The following is a 23,383-nucleotide window of genomic DNA, read 5'->3' as shown; positions in this document are numbered from 1 at the left end:
GTCGAGAGAAATCTGGCGAGCAGAACCAACAAAAGATTCATCTAGGTGCATATTAGGGTGCAAGGATGCTGGCAATCTTGCAGCACCACGGCTTTGACTACGGGAACCAGCTAGTGAAATGAGGCATTCCAGATGATGTGTGGACACACAAACAAAAAGGTTGATTCATCACAGGACCGCCTGTATTATCGCTTGGCTTTAATCACGGTGTTGTGAAAGCGTCAATGTGCGTGTACATGAATGGACAGAGGTACATGCGCTTTGTACATACATGTACCCACAGCCATTTGTGCCACGACAAGAGAATTGGAATTGGCGTGATGGATCATCCACAGCATCCAATCCGAATTAGAACCGCAGTGGCGTTTCCAACCGACCATCTTTGTCATTGATTGACTGAGTAATGCCATCTGTCACAAGGAGGCCGAAACCCTTATCAATCTCTGATTGCTGGGCCGTCCTTTGACTGATGGCTTTTCGGCCGGTCTGGGGCCCGTTTCTGGAGAAACTTGAAACACGCTCTTGTTCTCCTTGTACCCGCATATGGGGGGCACCGCCCCAGTCTGGCGCCAACAGATGGTAAGAAAAATAAGGGTTCAATGGAGGGAAAAAAGTGACAAGAATTCTAGAAGCTGACGACGATTGACTCGTGATGGGGGAGAGCTGTATCTGTGCATGTACATGCGCATTTGGGCGTTGGTTGGTGTGTGTTCCTGCATCGAGACCTGCACAGTTCAATGCTCGAAGTGCATACATACAGACTTCAATGCTTGGTGAAGACACGCAATACTCGCCTGTGAAATATTACTCAAAGATACAATACACACTCTATCCATGACAAGCTTACCGGCCCGGCACGGTTCTGCGGCAGCCTCACAGACTCATACGGGGTTGCAGTCATTTTGCCCGCCACACCTGAAGCACTTGGTATCTGCCCTTTACGCCGGCAGCGAGATTGCGCCGCGCCAGAACACAGGACAGATATGCATGTGCTAGTGCCAGCAGTAGTGAGCATGTACATAGACAAGTAGTAGACTAGGTATTTCGTCTGCAGATCAAGCCGAGATCGCCAAGACGACGAGACGGATTGGCAATTGAGGACGAAAAGGAGAGCCCCAGCAATGCCACGAGGAATGGAGGCAAGCAAGGAAGACAAGAGGGGAAGGTGGAGGAGGAGGGGATGATCGCTGACGATCTGCAATACGAGGGTTTTTGACAGCAGCTGATTCTTTGCATCTCATCTTGTAGTAGTAGTAATAATAGTACAGGTATTAATAGCAATACTAATGGGTTCTTGTCTGTTGGGATAGTACTGTATGGAGTAGGTACATGTATTGTATGATTGGATTGGCTCTGCAAGCATCGAACATGAACAATGAAAAAAGTATGGATAAAATCAATCTCGCCAATCATGTGTCCAGCTTCCATCCAGAGAACCATCGTCCTCGCAATTGCACGCTCTCATTGGTTTCAAAGCCAACCTCACGGACAAATCGAAATCCCTGATTAGAAGCCAGACGTCACGATGCCCGGTTTCATCCATCCACGCCTCGTATTCTTTTTCCGCGACTCGTATCCCGCCTGCAACACAAGCAAACAAGGCAAACGCTGGTTTCAATTTCAATCAATGGCATGGACCACCCATTGCTGGACGCGCAACACTCTGGCCCCCCCCCATTTGGTCCATTCCGTCGCCACCCTCTCCCTCGTGGCTTTTTATAGGTCTGTCTCGCGCTCTTATACTACTATAGTAGCGGCCCAGGTAGGGCAGCCCCAGGCGGCCCAGAAGCCCCAGCAGCCCCAATAGCCCCAACAGCCCCAAGAAGCCCCTGAACAGGCGACGCTCCGGGGCAGCCTCTCCACCGAACCCGGCCAATTGGCAGCGGCGCAAGGGGCGGTGCGACGCCAGAGAACTGGCGACCCCTGGCGAGTTTCGCGCCAAAACGGGCGGCATCACGCCTTCGGGAGGTCACTGCCAAATGCAAAAGTGCTTTTCCCGCCACCTCAACAAAGGTCCAATTTTTTGTTCATCCTTCTCAAAAGGCTTAACATTCTCTCTCCCACCCCCCGACCAGCTTCTGTCGTTTCCCATTGCTCAGCATCTTGTCTGCTGTATTGCTCATCGCTCATCGCTCGTTTTGTGTGCTCTTCAACTGGGCTGGCCCGCTCCAACAGTCTCTCGTTTTTTTTGCGTCGACTTACAGATCCGATCCGTCGAGTTCTAGTTACTCTCAACATCCAATCCATCAATATTCCTCCACATTCAACGCGCTCCGTTTTCGCAACTACTGCAACTAGGACTAGGACTAGGACCAGGACCTAGCAGCTTCGACCATCTACCTTCGGAATAGGTGCTAGCATTTAGCCAGGGGCCGGTCCAATCGATCCCGTTGTGGTTGGCACAAGTCCAGTATAAGCAGCGGATTCAAGCTCACGTGCTGTATTCTTGTCTTTTCATTACCTATTTCACTCATTTCGCCGTTGCTCTCTCTTGTGACTGAGCATTGAACATTGTCACTGCGAATATCCTCATCTTTGGACGCACAGACAAGTTGCCAGATCCGACACCATGAACTTTACGCGCAAAATCGACCGCGCCATGCAGTGGGCTGGCGAGAAGATGGGCGCCGAGGCAAAGGCGACTCACACCGAAGAGTTCAAAGAACTCGAGTCTGAAATGGACATCAGACATGAAGGTTCGTTCTGGCTCGTCCCAAGGCCTCAATTGACTCCCCTAACCAAATCGCAGGCATGGAGCGCCTCCTCAAGTCCATGAACATCTACACCAGGTGGCTGTCGCGCCATTGCGACGCCCTCGAGGACAGAAGCCGCAGCATGCCGCTCGCTCACCTTGGCCGTACCATGTCTGCTCATGCGGCAGAATTGCCGGATACCGAGTACAGTCGCCGTCTCGCATCCATGGGAAATGCCAACGAGCAGCTCGCCGAGCTTCAGACCACATATCTGGACTGTGCCAATGCCACCTGGCAGACGCATGTCGAGCAGAACCTGAGCATGATGAAGGAATATCAGGTAAGCGTTCACACAAGTAACTGGTAATGCCTTGGGGCCAATTGCTCACACTAGCTCTCCAACAGACTGCTCGCAAGAAGCTCGAAAGCCGCCGACTCGCCTACGATGCCACAATGGGCAAGATGCAAAAGGCCAAGAAGGATGACATTCGCCTTGAAGAAGAGCTGCGCGTCAACAAAACCAAGTTTGACGATAGCACCGAAGACGTTTTCCAGCGCATGCAGGACATCAGAGAGGCGGAGCAAGACACGATTAGTGCTCTGACGTCGTTTCTCGATGCCGAACTGGAATATCATGAGCGAGCTGCCAATGAGCTGCGCCGAATTCGAAAGTCCTGGGCAGCGGGCATTTCCGAGCCCAGCTATTCGCCTTCGCAGAGAGGACCGGATCCGGAGCGCATGTACTCCAACATGCCGGTCCGCTCACAGTCCGTCCGACATAGTGTCATCAACGAGGCATACGAGGGCGCTCCCCCACAACCTGTTGCCCGACTCACTCGCACCATGACGACGAGAGAGCCTCCGCCACCTCCGCCTCCCCCAGCGTCAAGCAGACCTCCCATGTTGAGATCGGCAACTTTTGATTCCAGACACCCGCCCGTGATCCGCGCCAGAGCCGCCTCGACTTCGTTTTCCAGAATGCAGACCACCAGCGTTCCCGAGAGCAGAGGAGAAGACATCTTTGACGACAACTCCGTCTACAGCGGGGATAACACCCCCAGCTGGGGAGACGGCAGCGTCAGCCCGGCAACGAGCTATGGCAGTTTCCACGTGAACCAGGTTGCGCCAGAGTCCAAGAAAGCACCGCCTCCTGTTAACCGGGCCAAGAAGCCTCCGCCTCCTCCTATCCCCCGGAAGATGTCCACCCCGGGATATTGAAGCGGGATCAGGACATTAGCGATTTTTTTTTTTTGTTTTATTCTGGGTTTGGTATACGCGGCGTTGTTGTTCTTGCTCTCGAAGCAATCCCTGTAACGAAATGAAATGACGCGAGGGAGAATCTCTTATATTTTCTTTGCTGTATACGGATAGGTTTTATTGGCAGCGTCATTGTTTGGACATGCTCTCAGATGAGCTTGGAAAGTAGGATGAAAAAAAAGTTACCTAGAGTGGGCGGTGATGCATTGCGTTTGGTATATATACATGCATTCATAGCCAGGGAGCGATGCACAGTCCAAGGTGTTTTGTTGAATATGCAGAAATTGACATCAATGGCGTCCGTCTATCGTTGCAATGAAATTGCGTGCTGTCGTGAGATTTTTGTGAAGAGTGGTGGTGCATGAGGCTGAAGCTGAAGCTGAAGCAGATGTCTGGACATACAGTATGAATGAAATTTAGACACGGTATTTCGCACGTGCTGTAGCCTAAGCTTTAGCATCTACTCTGCAGCTTCATGATAGTAAACTTTTTGCGATTTACAATTTACATCCCCGTTTGGATATCGCACGTCCAGATAGGAATTCCTTCTTCTCCATTCTCTTTGATACTCTTGCGCATTCTCTATCTATTCGTCTCATCTCCTACAAAATGGCCACCGAAGACGAGAGATATCGGCAGTCGAGCCAGTTCCGCCTCTGGTCTTTTTCGCCAACCAGCCTGCGAGAGCTTCGCGTCAAGACAAACGACCTCGCCAAGCAGCAGATCTCGCCGCGTTTTGCGCCAGATGCCCAGCCCGAGTTCCTGACGCCCGCCGAGGAGACAATGCTGGTGCAATTCTTCACAACAGAGCTGATCCGCGCCGCCCAGTTCTGCGAGCTCCCGACCGAGATTCGATCCACGGCCGCCGTCTTCTTTCGCAGATTCTACATTACAAACTCAGTCATGACGTATCCGCCCACTGAGCTGTTGAAGACGTCACTGTTTTTCGGGTGCAAGGCAGAAGGATACTACATCAGGCTGGCCAAGCTGGCCGAGATGTTTCCCAACACGACGAGCGAGCAGATCCTGGCGGGCGAGTTCTTGCTCTGCCAGGGCATTCGCTTCGCGTTTGACGTGCGACATCCGTTCAGGGCGTTGGAGGGAGCCGTATTGGAGCTGAGGAAACGTCTACCGGAGGAAGAGGGCAGGGTAGCCAAAGCTCACGCGCTGGCTCGAGACATTCTCAAGTTCAGCCCTCTGCTGACCGACGCCTACTTCCACTACACGCCAAGTCAAATCATGATGGCTGCTCTGCTGATGGTGGACAAGGAATTGGTTGATATGCTGATTCCCGTATCTCCCCCTGGAGACGATGGCCAGCATGAGGCGTCACATGCGGAAATGAGAGAAAAGATTATGAAGACGATTGAGAGCTGTCGCTCCATGCTGGAAAAGGAACCTCCGCAGCGGATGAAGGACCACTGGGAAACGGTACGTGCTGATCTGGTCACCTTTCTTCTATCCGCATTGCATCAAGCTAACAAATAACACAGCCCGACCTCGTCAAGTCCATGAAGCCCCTTCGAAAGAAGCTGCAAAAGTGCAGAGACACCGACAGAGCAGATCTAGTAGCACTCCAGCGAGCGAGACGCGAGCAGGCCACAACAAAGGTCAAGAAGCCGACACCACAGAGCGACGGAGCGGTCTTTGGAGATGCTGTCGAAGCGAGGGACCCGAAACGGAGAAAGTTGGAGGCGGCGAATGATCTGTTTGGCCCGACTCTATGAGCAGCAAGAGACTGGATATCTACGATATGCAATATTTACGACACTGCCAAGAGCGCACATTGCATCAAAACGAGGTTGCTCTCGACAGAAGAAAAGGAAAATGGTGGAGAGCCGCCCAGGGACATAGTCACGCTTGGCAGTGATGGGTAGCATCTCCCCCTACATTGTGATTATGCAGCTCTAATAAGGATGGTGCCCTTGTTAGTGCGCAACGTTCCACTTTGTCGGAGGGTTGAGATGCACCCCAGATGCGTTGTCAACGCTTGAGCTGCACCGCGCAGTGCTGGCAGACTTGACACGGATACTGTATATTGGCGTACTGGTGTACCGCCTATCACTCACGACTTGTTGACTTGTGGCTTGAGTTATCAGATGCGCAACAACCCGCCCGACCTTGCGGACCGTCGATGCAAGCCAACCCGAATCTGGTCTCAGCACCGCAGGGCTGTCTACCATGACGTGTCTTGGTACTGACATCTTGGTATAATATCGTACAAGTATTCAACAAACTCGGTGATTCGGGCCTTTCTTTGGCAAGCTTGAATCTAACCTGAGCTTAATTTCTGGGAGCCTAGGTTACGTCTTGAATCATCACTGCCGTCTGCCCGACCCGTTATACGAGTGATGTGGGTGAGGAAGACGACGGGAGCATTCAAGGTGCAGAGGGTAATATTCCGACACATTCGGAAGATTAATGGCACACACCAGATGCCGTGCTTGTATGAGCGGTATTTCGTTCTTGGCAGGTTTCTCGCTTCATCAGATCATATTGTCGTGACCATATGGAGCGATTCTATACGAGGCGGGCGCTCGGCGGACAAAGCGGCACGGCCTGGATTGCTAATTGTCCGCTTTGTGGATGGAGGAGGATAATATACTTCAAGTAGAGATGCTTACAAAGAGACGGTCAGTTATAGAAACGCTCAATTCAGAGCTTCGGTGCCAGCCGTGATCCTGGGAGGTGGCGTTTGGTTTTGCATTGAGCTATGCGTTTTCACTAGCTGTCTAGCTGCTAATGGTAAGCTTGACCGAGGAATCCGTGGGGAAAAAGGACACTAGACTAGAAGCCAGGGCAAGTGTCGAATAGATTGTTGCGCAAGCAGCTTTGTCCGCCATTTCGCTGACCCTTGGTGATGATGTTTGTGAAGAGAGTATGCTGTAATGTTGTAATCTCGCAGGTTTCCGTACAGTAGGTATGTCAACATGTCAGGTCTTGTAAGTGGCATTGACTCTCGACATGAAGTCTTTCACAACTGTTGACAGGCCCGGCCAAGAATAGATCGTCGTCAGCTAGCATCTCCAAGCTATCACCGAGGTCTCGGACTAGGGGAGTCTCGGCATTCCGCGCCTGGAGAAGGGCGTGTTTCCCTCAGACAAAGTGGATTTGTGGGGAAGGCGCCGAAAAAAGAAGGTGAAGAAGAAGGTGTCTTGATGGGGAACAGGGCTGTGTGTTGCTTTGTATGCTGTTTCGGTGACTGTCGCTTTGAGTGTGCTTTGGACGACGAGCTGCTGTATTTGAATGAGACTTATACGAAGTCTCCATGCTTGATTTGATAGAGTTGCAGGGAGCCCGGAAGGATACGGATAAGTATTGGTGCCTGGGATGGGAAACTTGTTCAAAGGTTGCATTACATTATCGGAACGCTCTAGGGGCAATAAACAATGATTATACTCGTATGCTTGTTGTATGCTTGTTTCGACGCTTAATTCAGCGCTAGACACGGCTAGCTTTAGCTTAGTTAGAGCGAGAGGGCGAGAGTCGTAGCATTGTGTTACGGCTTTGGAGCTTCCGCTCGGCGGATCGCTAGACGGGATTGTCTCATCCGGAACCTGTTTGGGCGCGGCTCTATGGCTCCATTTTTGAAGTTCGACACTGTCGGATGATGCCAGCCGTGTTGGATATCTGGTGGTTGAGCAATGTGCGTGTCATCCTCAGGCATCAGGACACGAACTATGATGAAGCTACGTGGGGAAGAGAGCGGAGGTGGAGATGTTTGAAGCGGGCATGCCCGCCTGTTTCTTTTACTAGTAACTTTCTTGAGTCTTGATCTGGGTCGAGGATGTAACTCTGGGACGAGTAGCGTGGTGTTTTTGGATTACTCTTACTGACCGAGGGAGACAGTAAGGAGAGCCTATCATCCTCGCATATACAAGTCAGCACACCATACCAAATCTCATTTCCAGCATGCCAGAACAAACCCAAAATCAATGCGTACTCTGTACGGAGTAGAAACTGCCCCAAAGATGCCTGTCAGCACCACATGGTGCCATCCAGGCCCTCGAATGGTCTCCGCTTTGGCGCACTCTCTCCACGGCCCAAATAGGCAAGTTGTTTGAAACGGCAGCTCTGAAGACTTCATGGACTCTTGGCAAAGCCGCCCCCGGGGGGTTTGATTCGTGTCTTTCGACCGGCTTTGGGGGTCGCTTATGGGCGTTGTTGAGGATACACGTGATGCCATGAGAGGAGGAGCTTGATTGGTGTTGTCTTACAAGTTGCTACGGCTTCTTTAGGCAAGAGTGGTTTTCCTTGTTTGTGGGAATAACGGAAGTAATTGGTCGAGTTTTAGTGTATTTTTTTTCCTATGATTTGATTTGAGGAAAAAAAGGAAAAGAGACGATGACTACATGTAAACAGTTGACGCGGCAGAGACTCTAAGAATTGGCGGTGTTGAAAGCTTGACGCTTTGCTCCGCCTAATGGCTTCTGGCGATCGTCACGGGCTACCCGGTTACGGTATGGTCAGGCCGGCCTCCAGAGCGGCAACGGGAGCCGGAGCGTTGAGATAGGGCCGATTGACTGCTTGGCCTGTCCTGGTAACTCGTGCTTGTGCCTGGCTGCGGTTCGAGGCCTCATGTCAGGCTCCTCCTGGCACGGCCACAGCTGAGCAGGACTAAGGCTAATGCATCTAAGCTTATTGAGAATGTTAAGCAAGGTGTGATTCTTGTCTTGTTACTGTGGCTTGCCGCCCAAGGGGGGAGGTATCAAGTGATTGAATGGATGAATTGGGAATAATGTGACGGATATTCGTGTTCCATTGAGCGGGTTCCGGCGACGAACTTCCGGAAACCGGTTGAGAGAGAGAGAGAGTCTCAACCCGGGTGAATATAAGGAGACGACGATTCCCGTTGCAATTAGACTTTCTTTCCCAGCTCTCTCCTCAGTGTTTGACAACTCCCTCTCATCAACATGTTGCTGGTCTCCGTTCTCACCACCATTGCGGCCGTTAGCGGCGTCAATGCCGCCTCGTCCTTTTCTTCATCCCAGGACGGCCGCTACCAGTTCACCTCGGTCCAGGCTCCTGTCCTAGGCGCTGGCAACCCCGGTATTCGAGACTGGCAGTTGTTCATCAAGGAGAAGTCCGGTCGCAAGCAAACCGTCAAGGGCTTTGGTGCTGCTGTCACCGATGCTACCGTTGCTGCCTTCAACAAGCTCAATGCCAACTCTCGCACTCAGCTGTTCAACGACCTGATGACCTCTTCGGGTCTCAACTTTAACTTGCTGCGTCACACCGTTGCTAGCTCGGATCTTTCTGCTGATCCCGCTTACACTTATGATGATGCTGGTGGCAAGGTTGACACCGGCATGGTCAACTTCAACCCGGGTGATCGTGGTAAGGCCATGATCAGCATGCTGGCCAACTTCCGTAAACTGCAGCCCAACTTGACTATTCTTGGTTCTCCCTGGTCACCTCCTGGGTGGATGAAGGTCAAGAACTCTCTGATTGGTGGCGGTACTGCCAACAACAAGCTCAACCACGCCTACGAGAACGCCTATGCCCAGTACTTTGTCAAGTACATCCAGGCTTATGAGGCTGGCGGTGCCCACATTGACGCCATCACCCTCCAGAACGAGCCCCTGAACAACAAGGACGACATGCCCACCATGCTTATCCAGCAGGATGAGTCTGGTGCTCTGATCCGCGACAAGGTTGGCCCTGCTCTGCGTGCTGCCGGCCTCAACACCCAGATCTGGGCTTGGGACCACAACCAGGGTGAGTTTGTGATCCATTCATTCCATTTACTCACTGTTTTAAGCCTGACTAACATGTATTAATCTAGACGTCTACTCTTACCCCCAGACTGTTATGAACATGGCTAGCCAGTACGTCCAGGCTGCTGCTTGGCACTGCTATGCCGGTAACTCCCCTGATAACTGGACTCCTCTCACTCAATTCCACAACGAGTTCCCCAACAAGGAACAGTACATGACCGAGTGCTGGACTGCCGTTGGCACCACCGACTGGATCCACAGCTCCAGCTTCGCCCTGTTCCCTCTCCAGAACTGGGCCAACGGTATCATCGCCTGGACCCTTGGTTCCTTCACCGGCGGTGGCCCTGCCCTGTCCGGCGGCGGCAACTGCCACCAGTGCACCGGTCTCGTCACCGTCAGCGCCGATGGTAGCAGCTACAAGAAGGAGATTGACTACTACATGCTCGGTCAGTTCAGTAGGTACATCCCCAAGGGCGCCGTTGTTGTCGACGGCTCTGGCAGCTGGCTGTTCGACCCCAACACCGGAGTCGAGTCTGTTGCCACCATCAACCCCGATGGCACCCGCACGGTCGTCATCCAGAACCGATATGGCGACGATGTCTGGGTCCGCCTTGCCACCGAGTCTGAGAGCCAGACCTGGAACGCTCGTGTTCCCGGTCACTCCGTGACTACCTGGCTGCTGCCCAAGGCTTAAGCGTGGGGAGGGTTGAGAAAATAGCATGTGATGAAATGATTGATGTGAAATGAAGAAGAGATGAGAGTGTGGAAGCACTGTATATATCTAGCTTCGTCTGTATATAGACAACTTGAGTACATGTAACTGCCCAAATGAATACACATATATATATGGTACACCCTGAAAGTCCAAATAGTGCAGGTAACTACCTGATTGAATACTTATATCTTGTAAGCAAACGAAAGGAAGCTGTCGTCTCTATGCGAATGTATCTCTATCTACCTTACATGTAAATACCTGTACCTAGTGTAAGCCACTCGCTACGTCTTGCACGGTGGACATAAATCTGGACGTCTCTTCTGAGCCATGATACATGAACTATGTCTTATTTGTTGTCGAGTATTCTATTTACCTCTAATCACGAACCAGTTCTATCATACATGTATCTAGGCCTTTGGAAAGAACTGATTCTCTGGCCTCGGCAGGCCAAAGTGTTCACGCAGAGTGCTTCCCGTGTAATCCGTCCTGAAGATGCCCCGACGTTGCAGCTCCGGAATCAACTTCTCCACGACATCATCGAGTCCCTGGGGCAAGAAGGGGAAGCAGACGGTGAAACCATCGCAAGCTTCCTCCGTGAGCCACTTCTCCCACTCATCTGCAATGCTCTGTACTGTTCCTACGAAGCCAAAGCCGGAGTATCCTCCGAAACGCTGTGCAAGCTGTCTCACGGTCAACCCTTCTTCTTTTGCGAGCCTCAAGACGCCCTCTCTGCTGGTCTTGCTGGCATTCGTCTCTGGTAAATCGGTGGGCAGAGGGCCATCTGGATCAAACTGCGAAGCGTCTGTTCCAAGACTAATCGACAAGCTCGCAATGGAGCTCTCGTAGTTGACGAGGCTGTCGAGCTTGAGCCGCTTCTCCTTGGCCTCCTGGATGGTGTCGCCAACAATCACCAGAGCTGCTGGGAGGATGTTGATGTGCTCCTTCTTCCTGCCAGCGGCAACAGCTCGTCCCTTGATGTCGGCGTACAGCGCCTTGGCACTGTCGATGTTTCCTGGAGAACAAAAGACTACTTCGGCTGTTTCTCCGGCCAGCTGTCGTCCTGGATCTGATTGTCCGGCCTGCACAATGACGGGCCAGCCCTGGACGGGTCGGGCAATATTCAAGGGACCCTTGACCTTGAGCTCGTCTCCCACGTGGTTGAGCGTGTGAATTTTCTCAGGGTCCAGGAAGATGCCAGTCTCCTGGTTCCGGATAAAGGCATCATCTGCAAAACTATCCCACAATCCCGTCACGACATCGTAAAACTCTCGGGCACGCTTATACCGATCTGAGTGATCCATGTGCTCGTCCCGGCCAAAGTTCTTTGCGCTATCCGGGTTTCCCGTGGTCACAATGTTCCAAGCTGCACGACCACCGCTGAGATGGTCCAGCGAAGCAAAGCGGCGGGCAATGTGATAGGGCTCATCGTAAGTTGTAGAAGCAGTAGCGGCCAGGCCAATCTTCTCTGTTACCTGGGACAGAGCCGAGAGTAGTGTGAAGGGCTCGAATGATGTGACAGTCTGACTGCGTCTGAGGGCTTCTATAGGCATGTTGAGGACAGCCAGGTGGTCGGCCATGAAGAAGGCATCGAACTTGGCAGCCTCGAGCTTTTGGATAAAGGACTTGAGATGAGCTAGATTGAAGTTAGCATCGGCGTATGATCCAGGGTAACGCCAGGCGCCAGTATGAAGACTGACGGGCCGCATAAACGCGGTAAGATGGAGTTGTCTAGGATTCGACATTGTGAGTTACTGAGCTATGGGCAGATTTTACGGTTGATCGCTACTATCCCAAGATTTTTTTTTTTTCTACCTCTCTACTGGAGATTACGGCTATATATGAGGGACATATGATTACTATCGATGATCCGATAGGATTTGTGTGTAAGCAGGTGAGTGTGCTTGGCGCTTGGAATCACGACATCGACGAGATGCGGGGGTGCGGATCAACCGGTTTATCAGCGACTTCTGGCTTTGGCAGAAGCAATCACGTCGTATTCTTGAGTAGATAAATGCGAGTGGCCTGTCATGAGAAAGGCAACAAAATACTTCACGTTCCTCTGCTGTTACGGATGTGAAAGAGGTAAGCAGACCCGTTGGACCCAGCTTGACGTCGATATCTTGCATCGCACGAGAAGACGATGGAGGTTAAAGTTGATCAGGCCTCGATGAATGAATAGTTGATCATATCTGAGCTTCGTAAATGAATGAAACCATATCCATGAAAGAATTGCATGTGCTAGCATCTTCACGGTAAAGTGTCACCCTATCAGGGTCAAAATTGGCCTCGTGGAGTGTGGAGTTATACGGAGATATTTTGGATTGCTAAGCAGGTTACGATTACAACGAACAGCACGGGTTTGAAGATCTGGACTCTTATAGGCTTGCATCAAGTAAGCAAAAGGTATCCCACATATGCGGGCATACTCTGTATCTGCATCTGTATGGTTTGCATGTGATGGATTATATATCCGGGAGGCAGTGTAAGCAGGACTTGGCTCCTCTTTGCAGATAGCTTCGGGAGGATCCGAGTAGGAGCGGCAAAATTGCTCTCTCAACGCCGATATGCTCGGGATTTGACATTTAGCGCCTAGTAAGCAGCTTGATTTTGAGCGAAGGATTCCTGCGAATTTCCTGATCAAGTAATAATGTCTTGGCCATGGTCACGATCGGAACAGTTTCGTAATAGCATTTTCATCTTTTTATAGCAAAGCTGCGATTATTACAGAAACGCATCTCCTATGAAGCTCCTATAGGAAAACTCAAATCTCTTGCAAGCAGTTTTAAGTGTTGACCGGTGCATGAGGCGGGTATCTGCTGCCAGCAGTCTCAAAGCCCGTGACAAGATTGGTGAGAGTGTCCAATTCCTCTTTGGTTAACTCAACCACCTTTGCGTTCTCTTCCACACGTGCGACTGTCGAGGACCCAGGAATTGGGACCACAAGAGGTAGCTCCGGGTCGTTGGTCAGGCTCCTCACCCAGTTGATGGCTACCTGCGCAGGAGTACACGACTTTTGGCTGGCGAATTGCTCCACTTGTTGGACCAGCTTGAGGTTGTGCTCGAGCTGCTCCTGCTGGAAGCGCGGGAATGAGGAGACTGATCCAAGCTTCTTGACGTCTTCCAAGCTTTTGTATTCGCCAGAGAGCAGCTGTAAGACGTTGTCAGCCTCGAACCTGCGTATGAAGAGCCCTCATCTGAGTGATGCTACTTACACCCTTTCCAATCGGCGAATACGCAATGATGGGAATATCATGCTTCTTACAAGCAGCGGCAATTCCGTTGTTAAGAACATCTGGCGAAAACATACTGATCTCGACTTCGGCGCCAGCAATCTTGGCTACCGCGGCGGCTTCATTAATGGTATCGACTCCACACTCGGAGAGCGCGATGGCACCAATCTTGCCGGTGTCGATGTACTCCTTCTGAATGACTCCAAAAGTAACAGATAGAGGATACGCCGGGTCTCGCCTGGCACAGTTGAAGGCGTCCACTTTCTTGGTGCCTCCGAGCTGCTCCAGAATATTGTCGAGCGACCGGCGGATACCTTCGGGTGATCCGTCAGGCTTGAAGAGCTTCATATCAATGCCGCCCTTCATCACTAATACAACTTTTTCAGCGTCTTCGGGATACTTTGTGAAGTAGGCCTTGATGATCGTCATGGAGTTGTACTCGGGAGTTCCATAGAACTCGCCGCCATTCCACATGGTGAGGCCATTGTCGACGGCAGCCTTCATGACGGCGATCGCATCTTCCAAAGCAGGAGGGTCTTTGCGCCATGTCAGGCCTTGAATTTCTGGTCAGCTACTGGAGAATATGATGGTAGCGGCCATTTGATCCATATACCTACCCATGAGGCCAAATCCAATAGGACCTATTTCCTTGCCGAGATACTGAACCATGGTGATGGATTTTGGGTTGATTCGATGGAAGTTAATTGCTATTGTTGTTGTTGTGAGTTCCGAACCGCAGTGAATCCAAAGCGAATTTGCAACGGAATCTCTGTGACTCTTATATCTTTGATTGGCCGCCTGTCTGCTGTTATTATACTTCTCTCTCCTAATTGTCTCTTATCGGAGACGACTTCCGGAGTTTACCTTATACCGGTACGCTAGCTAACCCCGAGGTCCGTGAGATTACTCAATGAAGCTTCGAGAGATGGCTAGGCAAGGAGGAGTTTTGCTAGTATACGATGTTTTGGCAGCTCCTTTTGCTACGAAATCTGCTATCGCCTCGTTAACCCCGCCCGCATTTTCCCCACCATCCACGGCATGTTCATCAACATAGGCTACGACAATCATGTACTTGGGTGTACTTTTCAGGCCGTCGACTCGGAGCTGGAATGCAAAACTCCGTTACAGGGCCATGGAATGTTTCAGATGGCGGGCTTTGTTGGCTGATTTGCTCGGTATTTGCCTCCAAATCCTTGATTATTCGATGCAGTCCGGAACGCTAACCTCATTAAGATTTTGATTAATTTCACCAATTCCGGCTTGACAATGCCGTTTGATGGATACAGACACTTAGGTACAGAAAAGACATCAAGGACGTGGTATTACTCTGTTCACTCTTGTGTATCGAAATACCATTTATAGAATACGGATTGTATCACGTATGCATACATGTTCAGGCAGACCAACTGGCCAGTCAGGCGAGAAAGCGGCTTGCTCGTGGAGTTAAGATCCACTCCCCTTTCACGTATTTTTTCGAGGACGCTCCTCCGTTTGTCTACACAATGAATAGCCTTTCCCACGTCTTTCAATCTTCAAAGAGGGATATTTTTGGCGACAGACATTGGCAAAGATAGATGGATGAGCGCCAGAAGAGGTGAGATGAAAATCTCCTTTGTAACGCTATCTACACGCATTAACCGCCGGTGCCTTGATTGGAGGAGTGAAGAGCTTACAAATTATGGTTCACCAAGAATCTTTGGTTTCGTGGTAAAAACTTCAATACAAATTGACACTTTTAATCGCTGTCGCACATAGCCTTGCAGGATACGCATGACCCACGGATAAACACTGATTGATCAGACAAGTTGCGCCTCGTTGCCTATGAAGCATGGTGTACCATTTAAAACTGTGTAACAAATTCACTTGATCTGACAAAGACTGTGATCATCACGTTTCATTGATCTGTAGGTTTGGTGATACCTGCTCCGCAACCCCCCACTAGAAGAGTACCTGAAACTTCGCCATTTCCTCATCACACGTGGGTTTGAGATGGTGTATCGTACGGAGTGGGGCTCACGGCGATTCGAAAAGCTATAGTATTAAAACACTCAAGCGCACGATACGGAGATGCAATTGTCTGTGTGGCTGTGGCTCTCATGACCATAGAGATACTTCAAATCAGACCGAATAACTTTCCTCGAAACACAAATGTAATATTGCAGTGTGTAGCATTGATACCTCTCACATTGTTATGCCGATGTTAGATGTAACAACACACTATCACCCTCATTGAGCTGCGCAGAGACTTGATCGCCAATAACACCCAAGCTCTTATTGTTCCAGATATCCTGCACGTTGAACTGCCCGGAGATTCCCAAGTCTTGCCACGTTGCGGTTACCGTCTGAACTCCTCTGGTTTGCGTTCCGAATCCGCCTTGGCCATTATCGGGACCGAGATTCACGAGAATAACGACGGCTTCGCCAGAGGGAGATGGGCCTGCAATCCAAGCCTGGAATTGTGTCGCATCTTGGCCTCCTGAGCCGGGATTGCGAGGTTGCATCGGGTACTGAGCCGTAAAAGCAGCGACTTGCAGTGCTTGGGAATTTGTAAGAAGGTTTGTTCCAAGATCATCCAGCGTGGTCATGTCATTGCCGATGATGAGGTTGGCACCAGCTCCAATCCAGTGAGTCATGACAGTAGTACGCTGCCCATCGCTAAGTCCGGAGATGCTCTCCGGGTTACCCACGACCAAGTTATCCATATCTGGGTAGATATTCAACTCGTCAAAGAACTGTAGACCGGCGACAATCCACTGGCGGTAGTTGTCAATCGCGCGCTGTACAGTACCCCAGCTTACCAAAGTACTTGATCCAGAGTTGTTGAGATCCTGGTCAGTTCGCATAGAATCGGCGTTGCTGTTCCAGATGTCAAAGTACTTTTGAGTGCGGTCCAGCTTCCAAGAGATATCCAAGCGCATCTGCCTGCCGCTGTTCTTGATGGCATTATGCCAGGCAATAACTGAACCGCTCTGGTCTGCAGGCAGGCTCTGGCCGTTATCGGGAGATCCTGGCGTGACAAAATCGAGCTTGACAAAGTCAACTCCCCTTTGTGATATAATTAGTGGCCGTTCGTGTTCATGACGTCTTCTTTATGTCGGGGCGAACATACCACGAGGCAAACTGGTCAACAACAGAGTTGTGCCACTCTTGTGTCTCCGGTCTCGTATAGTCGAAGATGCAGCGAAGCAAGCCTTCATTTCCCGTGCAAACTTCGCCTATGGTGGTTTCGGTTCCGAGGATAGTCTTATTCACGTCACTGAGGAAGGCACCTGGAACAACATAAACACCCATATCCAAACCTAGCGCATGAAGAGAGCTGGCGAGTGAAGGGATATCGAAAAGAGTGTCATCATATATCAGTCGACCGTTGTCATCGCCGTGATCACCCACTGACCAGCCAGAGTCCAAGCTACAGGTTTCGTAGTGGCCTTTGAAAGAACCCGACGCCAGCACGCTGCATTGAGTCAAAACATGTGCTTGATCAAACTGGAAGCCAGGGGCCGTGTTGGGATTTGCCTGCAGAGCGAAGGTGTTCCAGCCTCTTGCTGGGCTCCGGAAACCGTTGGGTGTTTGGGCATAGCTAATGACTTTGAGGGGCGTTGAAGCGGAAGCGGTTGGAGCCGCTGTGACACCGGCGATGCCGATTCCAAGACAAAGGAGCTCAAGACGAGGCATGGTTGATCAGATGAGGGAAGAACGACGGGAAAACCACGAGCATTGTGACAGTGCTGGAAGCGAATATATATGTTTACATCTACGGCCGTATACGCCCTCCCTGATGTTCTTCCGTGGGGCTTGTGGTTAGGGAAAATTGTTCCGGCACATTGCCAAGGCGTTCATCTCCTCCTGGCGATCATATGAGATGCTACACAGGTCGAATTTCTTGCTGGTCAATGGCCAGCTGTATGCTTGTGCGGTCCACGCAATGTTGCCCAGCTTTTATAAGCACTGTTACAACACGAATTCAGGCCTCCTCCCCGCAAACAACCCCCGAGAGTGTTCCCGGTCCAATCTAAATAGACGGATCGACATAGTTCTTCCAGTTGCGGCAATACCAATATCCTGGCAACGGGGCGGCTCTTCACCTCGTGGGCGTCTTGTCAATGGCGCTTTGCGCATCTCAGCCTAGCTCTGAATACGGCCCATGTCAATGCGGAGAACTCTATGTTGCAGAAACGGAGAAATGTGATGATACAAAGAGAATTCCATCGTATAGTCTGATGCATGGATTTCTCTTTTCAGTCACTGCTTCATCAAGATGACGCCATTGCTGGGGCATTTTCTCTTTTGGCTCGTATCTTGGCGCAAGAGTTATATCAGCTGCCTGTAACGCTATAGCGGGATCCCCCCCCATTGTTGATTGCTTTTCACAACTAACACTGAGGACACGAAAACTGGCACCCTGGCCAGATGACTTCTATTCTCTCTTTCCGGGTGGATTATCTTGCCAAAAGGGTGCGTATTCACCCGACTACTTACATACACGCACACAAAAAGACAATTTATGCCGCAATATGAACGACTGCGCCACGTCCTCGTAGTTATCTATGTTTTGCTTTCTTCGCTTTATTTGCATTTGATCTGGCGGCAAATATTTGACGCTTGTCATAGTACGACCACCAATGATCAGATTGAGATGGGATCATGACTGACAAATGGGAGAAATTTGACGTTAAGTGGTTGAGATATTTCGAACATACCCGGGAATTACAGGACCATGGAATTTGATGATCTACGCCTGGCAGATTGTGTCGTTGGATAAATATTTACCTTACCGCAACGCAAGCCAGGTGCCAGAATCACGTCGTTTCAGACGCAGTTGTCTAGATAGATGTCAACCTTGGACTGGCACGAACCTTGTAGAAACTTTAGCCCCAATGTGAATTGCGAGAATCAGAAATTTTCCCTTTCCAATATTTTCCCACTTTACACGCTCAATAATTCGCCAAATTTCTCACCCAGACGTCTCAAGATACAACCCGTTTTGAGGACCACGGGAGAATCGCCTATTGAGACACCACGCTGTCTATACGTGCAGGTACCCTCACCACGTTGTGGCATGGATTCTGGCTTCATCTTAGAGGTGCTCAGCCATTACCCAGTAGGTGGTAGCTTCGCGGCAATGCGCAGCCTCCATACCGCGTATGACAATAAACAACCATGGCAGAAAAGCCACTGTCGCGCGAATTGCGGCTCGCAGAGCTGAATCTTGCCAAAGCCGACATGTACTTCTCCGACGGTATGGCATGTATAAAGGCAAACGCTTGGCCAGTCATTTTCATCTTATATGCGATGTATATGTATTTAAGCCAAATCATATATTGCCAAAGTTCCTCTAAAAGGGTTGGCAACTACGATAACGGACACCTCTCGGGTGTTTTCCCGCGCGTTAATTTGACCTTGGCCTTACAATACGGATACACATAGTGGCCGCAAGTACGGTACCAAATATTCCAAGCTACCTATGGATTATGCCTAGTATTTCTCACGAAGGAAGTCAAACTATTTCGAAACGTGCCTGCACAAGCCAGATGTTCGAGGCAAACGACTTCAACGGTTCGCGCTCCGCCGCAAAGCATCCTTGGCTTTGCGGGTACGACCACGCTGAACACGAACCTATTGTGCCTACAACAAAACCCTGGAGAAGTGGTACGCTCTTCGCCATGACGAATCTTACAACGATGAGCATTGCACTAACCTTGACATAGATACATTTTTAGACATCGTTAATATTTGAACATATTCATATGAACAATCTGGCCTCGCGTTTTGACATGGATACAAATAAATGTAGCAGGTCATGATACCGTGAGAATAAGACAACCTGCGGGTAAGGCACAAGTAGAATGCATGAGTTAGATTCTCTTGATAGACGCAGTCAGGTCTCAACAAGTGAAGGGCAAAAAAAGGCAACTAGCTCCTCTTATAGTAATTCAGAGGTTCTCAATGATCTACAGTTAAAGCCGGGATTTTACTTTCCGGGAGATAATATTTATGTTGATCATGCATACACCGGATGCTGAGCGGACCCAAGCGGCTTACACATTGGTAAGCGGAGGTTTCTTCGAGGTGATCGGGTGCTTTGACTTGCAGTAGCTGGATCTCGCACAATTTTAGTTTGATGGCCAATGTAACCGGGAAACTACATTCTCGGCCAAGGGCCGAATAAGGATCAACAACCGATTCAGGAGGGCCCGAGGAGACGTAGAAATGAGTCGAGTTATCACACCAAGAAGGAAACGAAGACCAGATATTTCCGCCATATCCTTGGCGTCTTATTTCCGTCTGAAATTAGACCTCCATCTTTGTGATCGGCTGAGAGACTCTCCTTTCAATTGCATGAAAACAGTGTTACATTTGCGCGGGCCTTGCATGAAGAGCGAGTTTATTAGCGAGTTTATAGCGAGCTGACCTCCTCAGTGGCTTAGCAACTTTTGCCTTGTGTGTTTACGAGTCTTGGATAACCTGTCAAGTATTTATGTAATTCCGATGGCGATATTTCCATAACCAACCGCTTCCAAGCGCACATACATCTGGGCTTGTCATGCCATCCAAACGATCGGGCACCTTCAAAGTCCGAGAGCTTGTCTGCACCACCGCAGCTGACATTGGTTCCACGTGCGAGAATCCGAGGTAAAAAGTTTACCAATAGTGTTCATGAATCTCTCTTTTAGATCTTAGCCGGCCATAATGTTTATCATGCTATCACTTGATGCTGTTTTAAACGAATGGCTAATGTACATATCTTGGCACGATGGGATGATTTTCGATTTCTAGTCCACTCAAACCGGTCAATAAGGGAACACCCGACATTCCGAGGTAGATATCGGACATCGGAGACGGTCAACTATATTTCTCCGTGAGCTCAGCTGCTGAATGCCATTCAAACCGGCTATACTTCCATTTCTCGGTATTATCAATCTACTTTCAAGAGTATTGGATGCAACCACAAGCCTGTAAAGCCTTGTGATTGCCGTAGTTCTCGGGTGTGAAAGGGTTCTTACGCGATGATTAACATATGATGACTGATGCGATGTGATACAGATCCAAGCGTGGTTACCTTGTGAATGGAGGTGACTGGGATTGTGTGTACCCCATCGGATGTACGGGGTATTGACTATTGGCTTAGAACGGCCTTTCGAAACGAGTATGCCCTTTGTGGCGGCAACATCTGTGGAGCGAGAGAAGCGATAGTTACATGAAATTCTATAGCCACTTCGTATCATATGAGCTAGACAGTATATATATAAACTCGTGAATAGGTCTTTCAAAATTAGGGATTGCAACTCACAGACTTTGCTCATATCAGAATTGATCTATATCATTACGCCCCTCAAATCACTTTCGTGGAGTTATTCTTCAGTGTTAAATATGATTAGCAAAACGGCAAGGTTCTACCAAGCATTAAGAAACAAATCTGTACTAACATACAGAATCACCAGGTTATTTATCACGAAACGCCAGTCTTGGTAGTTGGTGGCGGTCCTGCTGGTTTAATTCTGGCCCTCCAACTCGCGCGTTATGGGATTCACTGCATGCTGGTTGAGCGCAACTTGGATACCACAAAATGGCCTAAAATGGATCTCACAAATTGTCGTAGCATGGAACTATTTAGCCGACTTGGAATATCTGAGGGCTTGCGAGAAATTGGTGAGCATTTTAATTTATAAATCTATACTATTGCAAATCCTTACTCCGAACCTAGGTGTCCCGCCACAGTACTCCTTTGATGTTCTTGTTAGTACTGGGTTTTCAGACGGCGGAGAAGAAATATCTAGATGGGTGAGTCATACTGAAGGATTGTTGTCATTTAATAGATGAGATCTGGGCTAATTTTGGCCAATTGTATAGAAGCTCGACTCTGTCAATGCTTGGTGGCAACGTATTAATACGCAAAATGATGGCTCCCTTCCTCGAGAACCCTACCAGCGCTGTTCTCAAGCTGTCCTAGAGGCATGGCTCAAGCCCCGACTTCAAGCTGAGAAACTCATTGATGGCCATTTTGGCCTCAAGTTTGAATCTCTGATAGAGACCGAGGATGGAGTGGAATCTAAACTCACTGATGTAGTCACTGGCGAGCAACACATTGTTCAGAGCAAGTATGTTGTGGGCTGCGATGGAGCTGGTAGTCGTGTCCGGAGAACAGTTGGAATTAATCTTCTCGGTGGGCCTGTGTAAGTTATAAAAGTCACCATCTCTCATCCCCTTGTTCACATTACTGATGTCTTCTACAAATGCACTCAGACCTGGCGCTGTGCTTTTAATTCACTTCAAATCACGAGACCTCGCAAGTTTGCACAAGCAAGGGCAATTTTGGCATATTGGATTCATATCTGGTTCTTTCATCATTGCTCAAGATGAGGTCGACACTTGGACGCTGCACACCATGATTCCAATCGATGCCGATTGGCAGAAAATCGATCCAGAAGAAACTGTCTATAATGCGCTCGGAGGTCCATCAGGGCCATACCCGATTAAAATAGACGAAATTCTTGTTAAAAGCAGCTGGCGGCCCAATATATGCGTCGCAGAAAACTACATGACTCCAGGCGGACGCGTCCTACTCGCAGGCGATTCGGCTCATCAGAACATACCCACGGGAGGCTACGGAATGAACACAGCTGTTGGTGATAGCTTCGATCTCGGCTGGAAACTTGCAGCCACTTTGAGACAATATGGTGGTAAAGATCTCTTGAAATCGTATGAGCTGGAGCGGCTACCCGTTGCGGTGCGGAATATTAACCACTCAGGCACTCTTTGGCAACGATGGGCCAACATCTGGAGCCGTGTTGCCGAAGCAAGGGCGGGAAATCTTCTATCAAAACCCGGAGAGGGAAAAGCCATCAAAGCCGAGATAGCAGAGTCCTTTGTAGCCAACGATGGCGAGAATCAGGACCATGGCATCGAGTTGGGTTACCGTTACAACGAATCCCCGATTATCGTCCCAGACGCTGATGCTGCAGAGCCTGAATGGAATTTCCGTCACTACGTCCCGTCAACTTGGCCAGGAGCTCGAGCACCACACGTCTTCCTTTTGGACGGAGAGACAAGCATCTTTGACTTGTTTGGGGAGGACTACACGATTGTCGACTTTTCCGAAGACGGTAAATGGGCAGATTCTTTTACAAAGGCTGCGAAACGCCTTGGGATTCCCATTAAGGGCGTTCATTTACCGCAAGAAAAGCATGTGCAGAAAATTTGGGAGCGGAATGCGGTTCTCGTCCGACCTGATGACCATGTCGCATGGAGGTTGCCCCTAGTTGAGGAGACATTTGATGGAGATGTAGAAAAAATCTTGAAGATTGCGGTTGGACAGGTGTCAAATACGGAAGCTGGTATTGAGAACAAGGAGCGAGTATTGGCTGAAGTTCGGTGGAAGGGGTTCGCGAGTACAATTGGAAATGTCGACCAAGACAAGGTGGCAATGAAGGCTGCGTTTCAGAGTTGAGAAGGTGGGAATGGCTCTGAAGCGACATTAATGTATTAACTAGAAGTAGGATACTACATGTACCTAGTAAGATGCTCGAAGGTATACGGTGTCACAGGTAGCTCAATGAAAGGCAATACCAATGGTAGAGGCACATAAAGAGTTGCGGGTGAGGGCTGAAGACCAATAGAGCCCACTTGCGCAAAGACCCTGAACTACAGAGTTCAAATACAAAGGATCCATTGGTTTCGAACCATAGAAATAGAATTTGATGATTCAAACAATGCAAAAATGATTAATCTATCGAGTTATGAAAGCCAGCGAAGATGCTCGAAAATTGATTC

General features: G+C 49.7%; 9 protein-coding genes across 9 annotated transcripts; 5 read left to right on the top strand and 4 right to left on the bottom strand.

The window, feature by feature from the left end:
• Window positions 1–348: 348 nt before the first annotated feature.
• On the bottom strand, window positions 349–901 carry TRIVIDRAFT_67875 (uncharacterized protein; the record flags this gene model as incomplete). The annotated part of the gene is made up of 3 exons (XM_014098181.1): window positions 349–663; window positions 759–794; window positions 848–901. The coding sequence occupies 3 exons, from the start codon at window positions 899–901 to the stop codon at window positions 349–351; spliced, it is 405 nt and encodes a 134-aa protein (XP_013953656.1).
• A 1,608-nt stretch (window positions 902–2,509) lies between these two features.
• TRIVIDRAFT_76898 (uncharacterized protein) lies at window positions 2,510–3,380 on the top strand (the record flags this gene model as incomplete). Its single annotated transcript, XM_014098180.1, has 3 exons — window positions 2,510–2,696; window positions 2,750–3,033; window positions 3,099–3,380. Coding segments are annotated over 3 exons (693 nt in total), but the record flags the coding sequence as incomplete, so codon positions are not given.
• A 45-nt stretch (window positions 3,381–3,425) lies between these two features.
• TRIVIDRAFT_216497 (uncharacterized protein) lies at window positions 3,426–4,140 on the top strand (the record flags this gene model as incomplete). Its single annotated transcript, XM_014098179.1, has 1 exon — window positions 3,426–4,140. The coding sequence occupies one exon, from the start codon at window positions 3,432–3,434 to the stop codon at window positions 3,909–3,911; it is 480 nt and encodes a 159-aa protein (XP_013953654.1).
• A 419-nt stretch (window positions 4,141–4,559) lies between these two features.
• Window positions 4,560–5,677, top strand: TRIVIDRAFT_67873 (uncharacterized protein; the record flags this gene model as incomplete). Its single annotated transcript, XM_014098178.1, has 2 exons — window positions 4,560–5,381; window positions 5,444–5,677. 2 exons carry the CDS (start codon window positions 4,560–4,562, stop codon window positions 5,675–5,677), a joined length of 1,056 nt encoding a protein of 351 aa, XP_013953653.1.
• A 3,186-nt stretch (window positions 5,678–8,863) lies between these two features.
• TRIVIDRAFT_76895 (glycoside hydrolase family 30 protein) lies at window positions 8,864–10,518 on the top strand (the record flags this gene model as incomplete). Its single annotated transcript, XM_014098177.1, has 2 exons — window positions 8,864–9,668; window positions 9,736–10,518. The coding sequence occupies 2 exons, from the start codon at window positions 8,864–8,866 to the stop codon at window positions 10,359–10,361; spliced, it is 1,431 nt and encodes a 476-aa protein (XP_013953652.1).
• A 271-nt stretch (window positions 10,519–10,789) lies between these two features.
• TRIVIDRAFT_67871 (uncharacterized protein) lies at window positions 10,790–12,124 on the bottom strand (the record flags this gene model as incomplete). The annotated part of the gene is made up of 1 exon (XM_014098176.1): window positions 10,790–12,124. The coding sequence occupies one exon, from the start codon at window positions 12,122–12,124 to the stop codon at window positions 10,790–10,792; it is 1,335 nt and encodes a 444-aa protein (XP_013953651.1).
• A 941-nt stretch (window positions 12,125–13,065) lies between these two features.
• Window positions 13,066–14,281, bottom strand: TRIVIDRAFT_171840 (uncharacterized protein; the record flags this gene model as incomplete). Its single annotated transcript, XM_014098175.1, has 3 exons — window positions 13,066–13,530; window positions 13,595–14,166; window positions 14,230–14,281. The coding sequence occupies 3 exons, from the start codon at window positions 14,279–14,281 to the stop codon at window positions 13,165–13,167; spliced, it is 990 nt and encodes a 329-aa protein (XP_013953650.1).
• A 1,532-nt stretch (window positions 14,282–15,813) lies between these two features.
• TRIVIDRAFT_124849 (glycoside hydrolase family 27 protein) lies at window positions 15,814–17,209 on the bottom strand (the record flags this gene model as incomplete). Its single annotated transcript, XM_014098174.1, has 2 exons — window positions 15,814–16,657; window positions 16,722–17,209. Coding segments are annotated over 2 exons (1,332 nt in total), but the record flags the coding sequence as incomplete, so codon positions are not given.
• Window positions 17,210–21,520: 4,311 nt separating this feature from the next.
• TRIVIDRAFT_135159 (uncharacterized protein) lies at window positions 21,521–23,054 on the top strand (the record flags this gene model as incomplete). Its single annotated transcript, XM_014098173.1, has 2 exons — window positions 21,521–21,786; window positions 21,857–23,054. Coding segments are annotated over 2 exons (1,464 nt in total), but the record flags the coding sequence as incomplete, so codon positions are not given.
• Between the last annotated feature and the right edge of the window lie 329 nt (window positions 23,055–23,383).

The sequence above is a fragment of the Trichoderma virens genome, assembly GCF_000170995.1.
Source record: "Trichoderma virens Gv29-8 chromosome Unknown TRIVIscaffold_83, whole genome shotgun sequence".
Classification (NCBI taxonomy): domain Eukaryota; kingdom Fungi; phylum Ascomycota; class Sordariomycetes; order Hypocreales; family Hypocreaceae; genus Trichoderma; species Trichoderma virens.
This window is presented reverse-complemented; position numbering and strand designations above follow the sequence as displayed.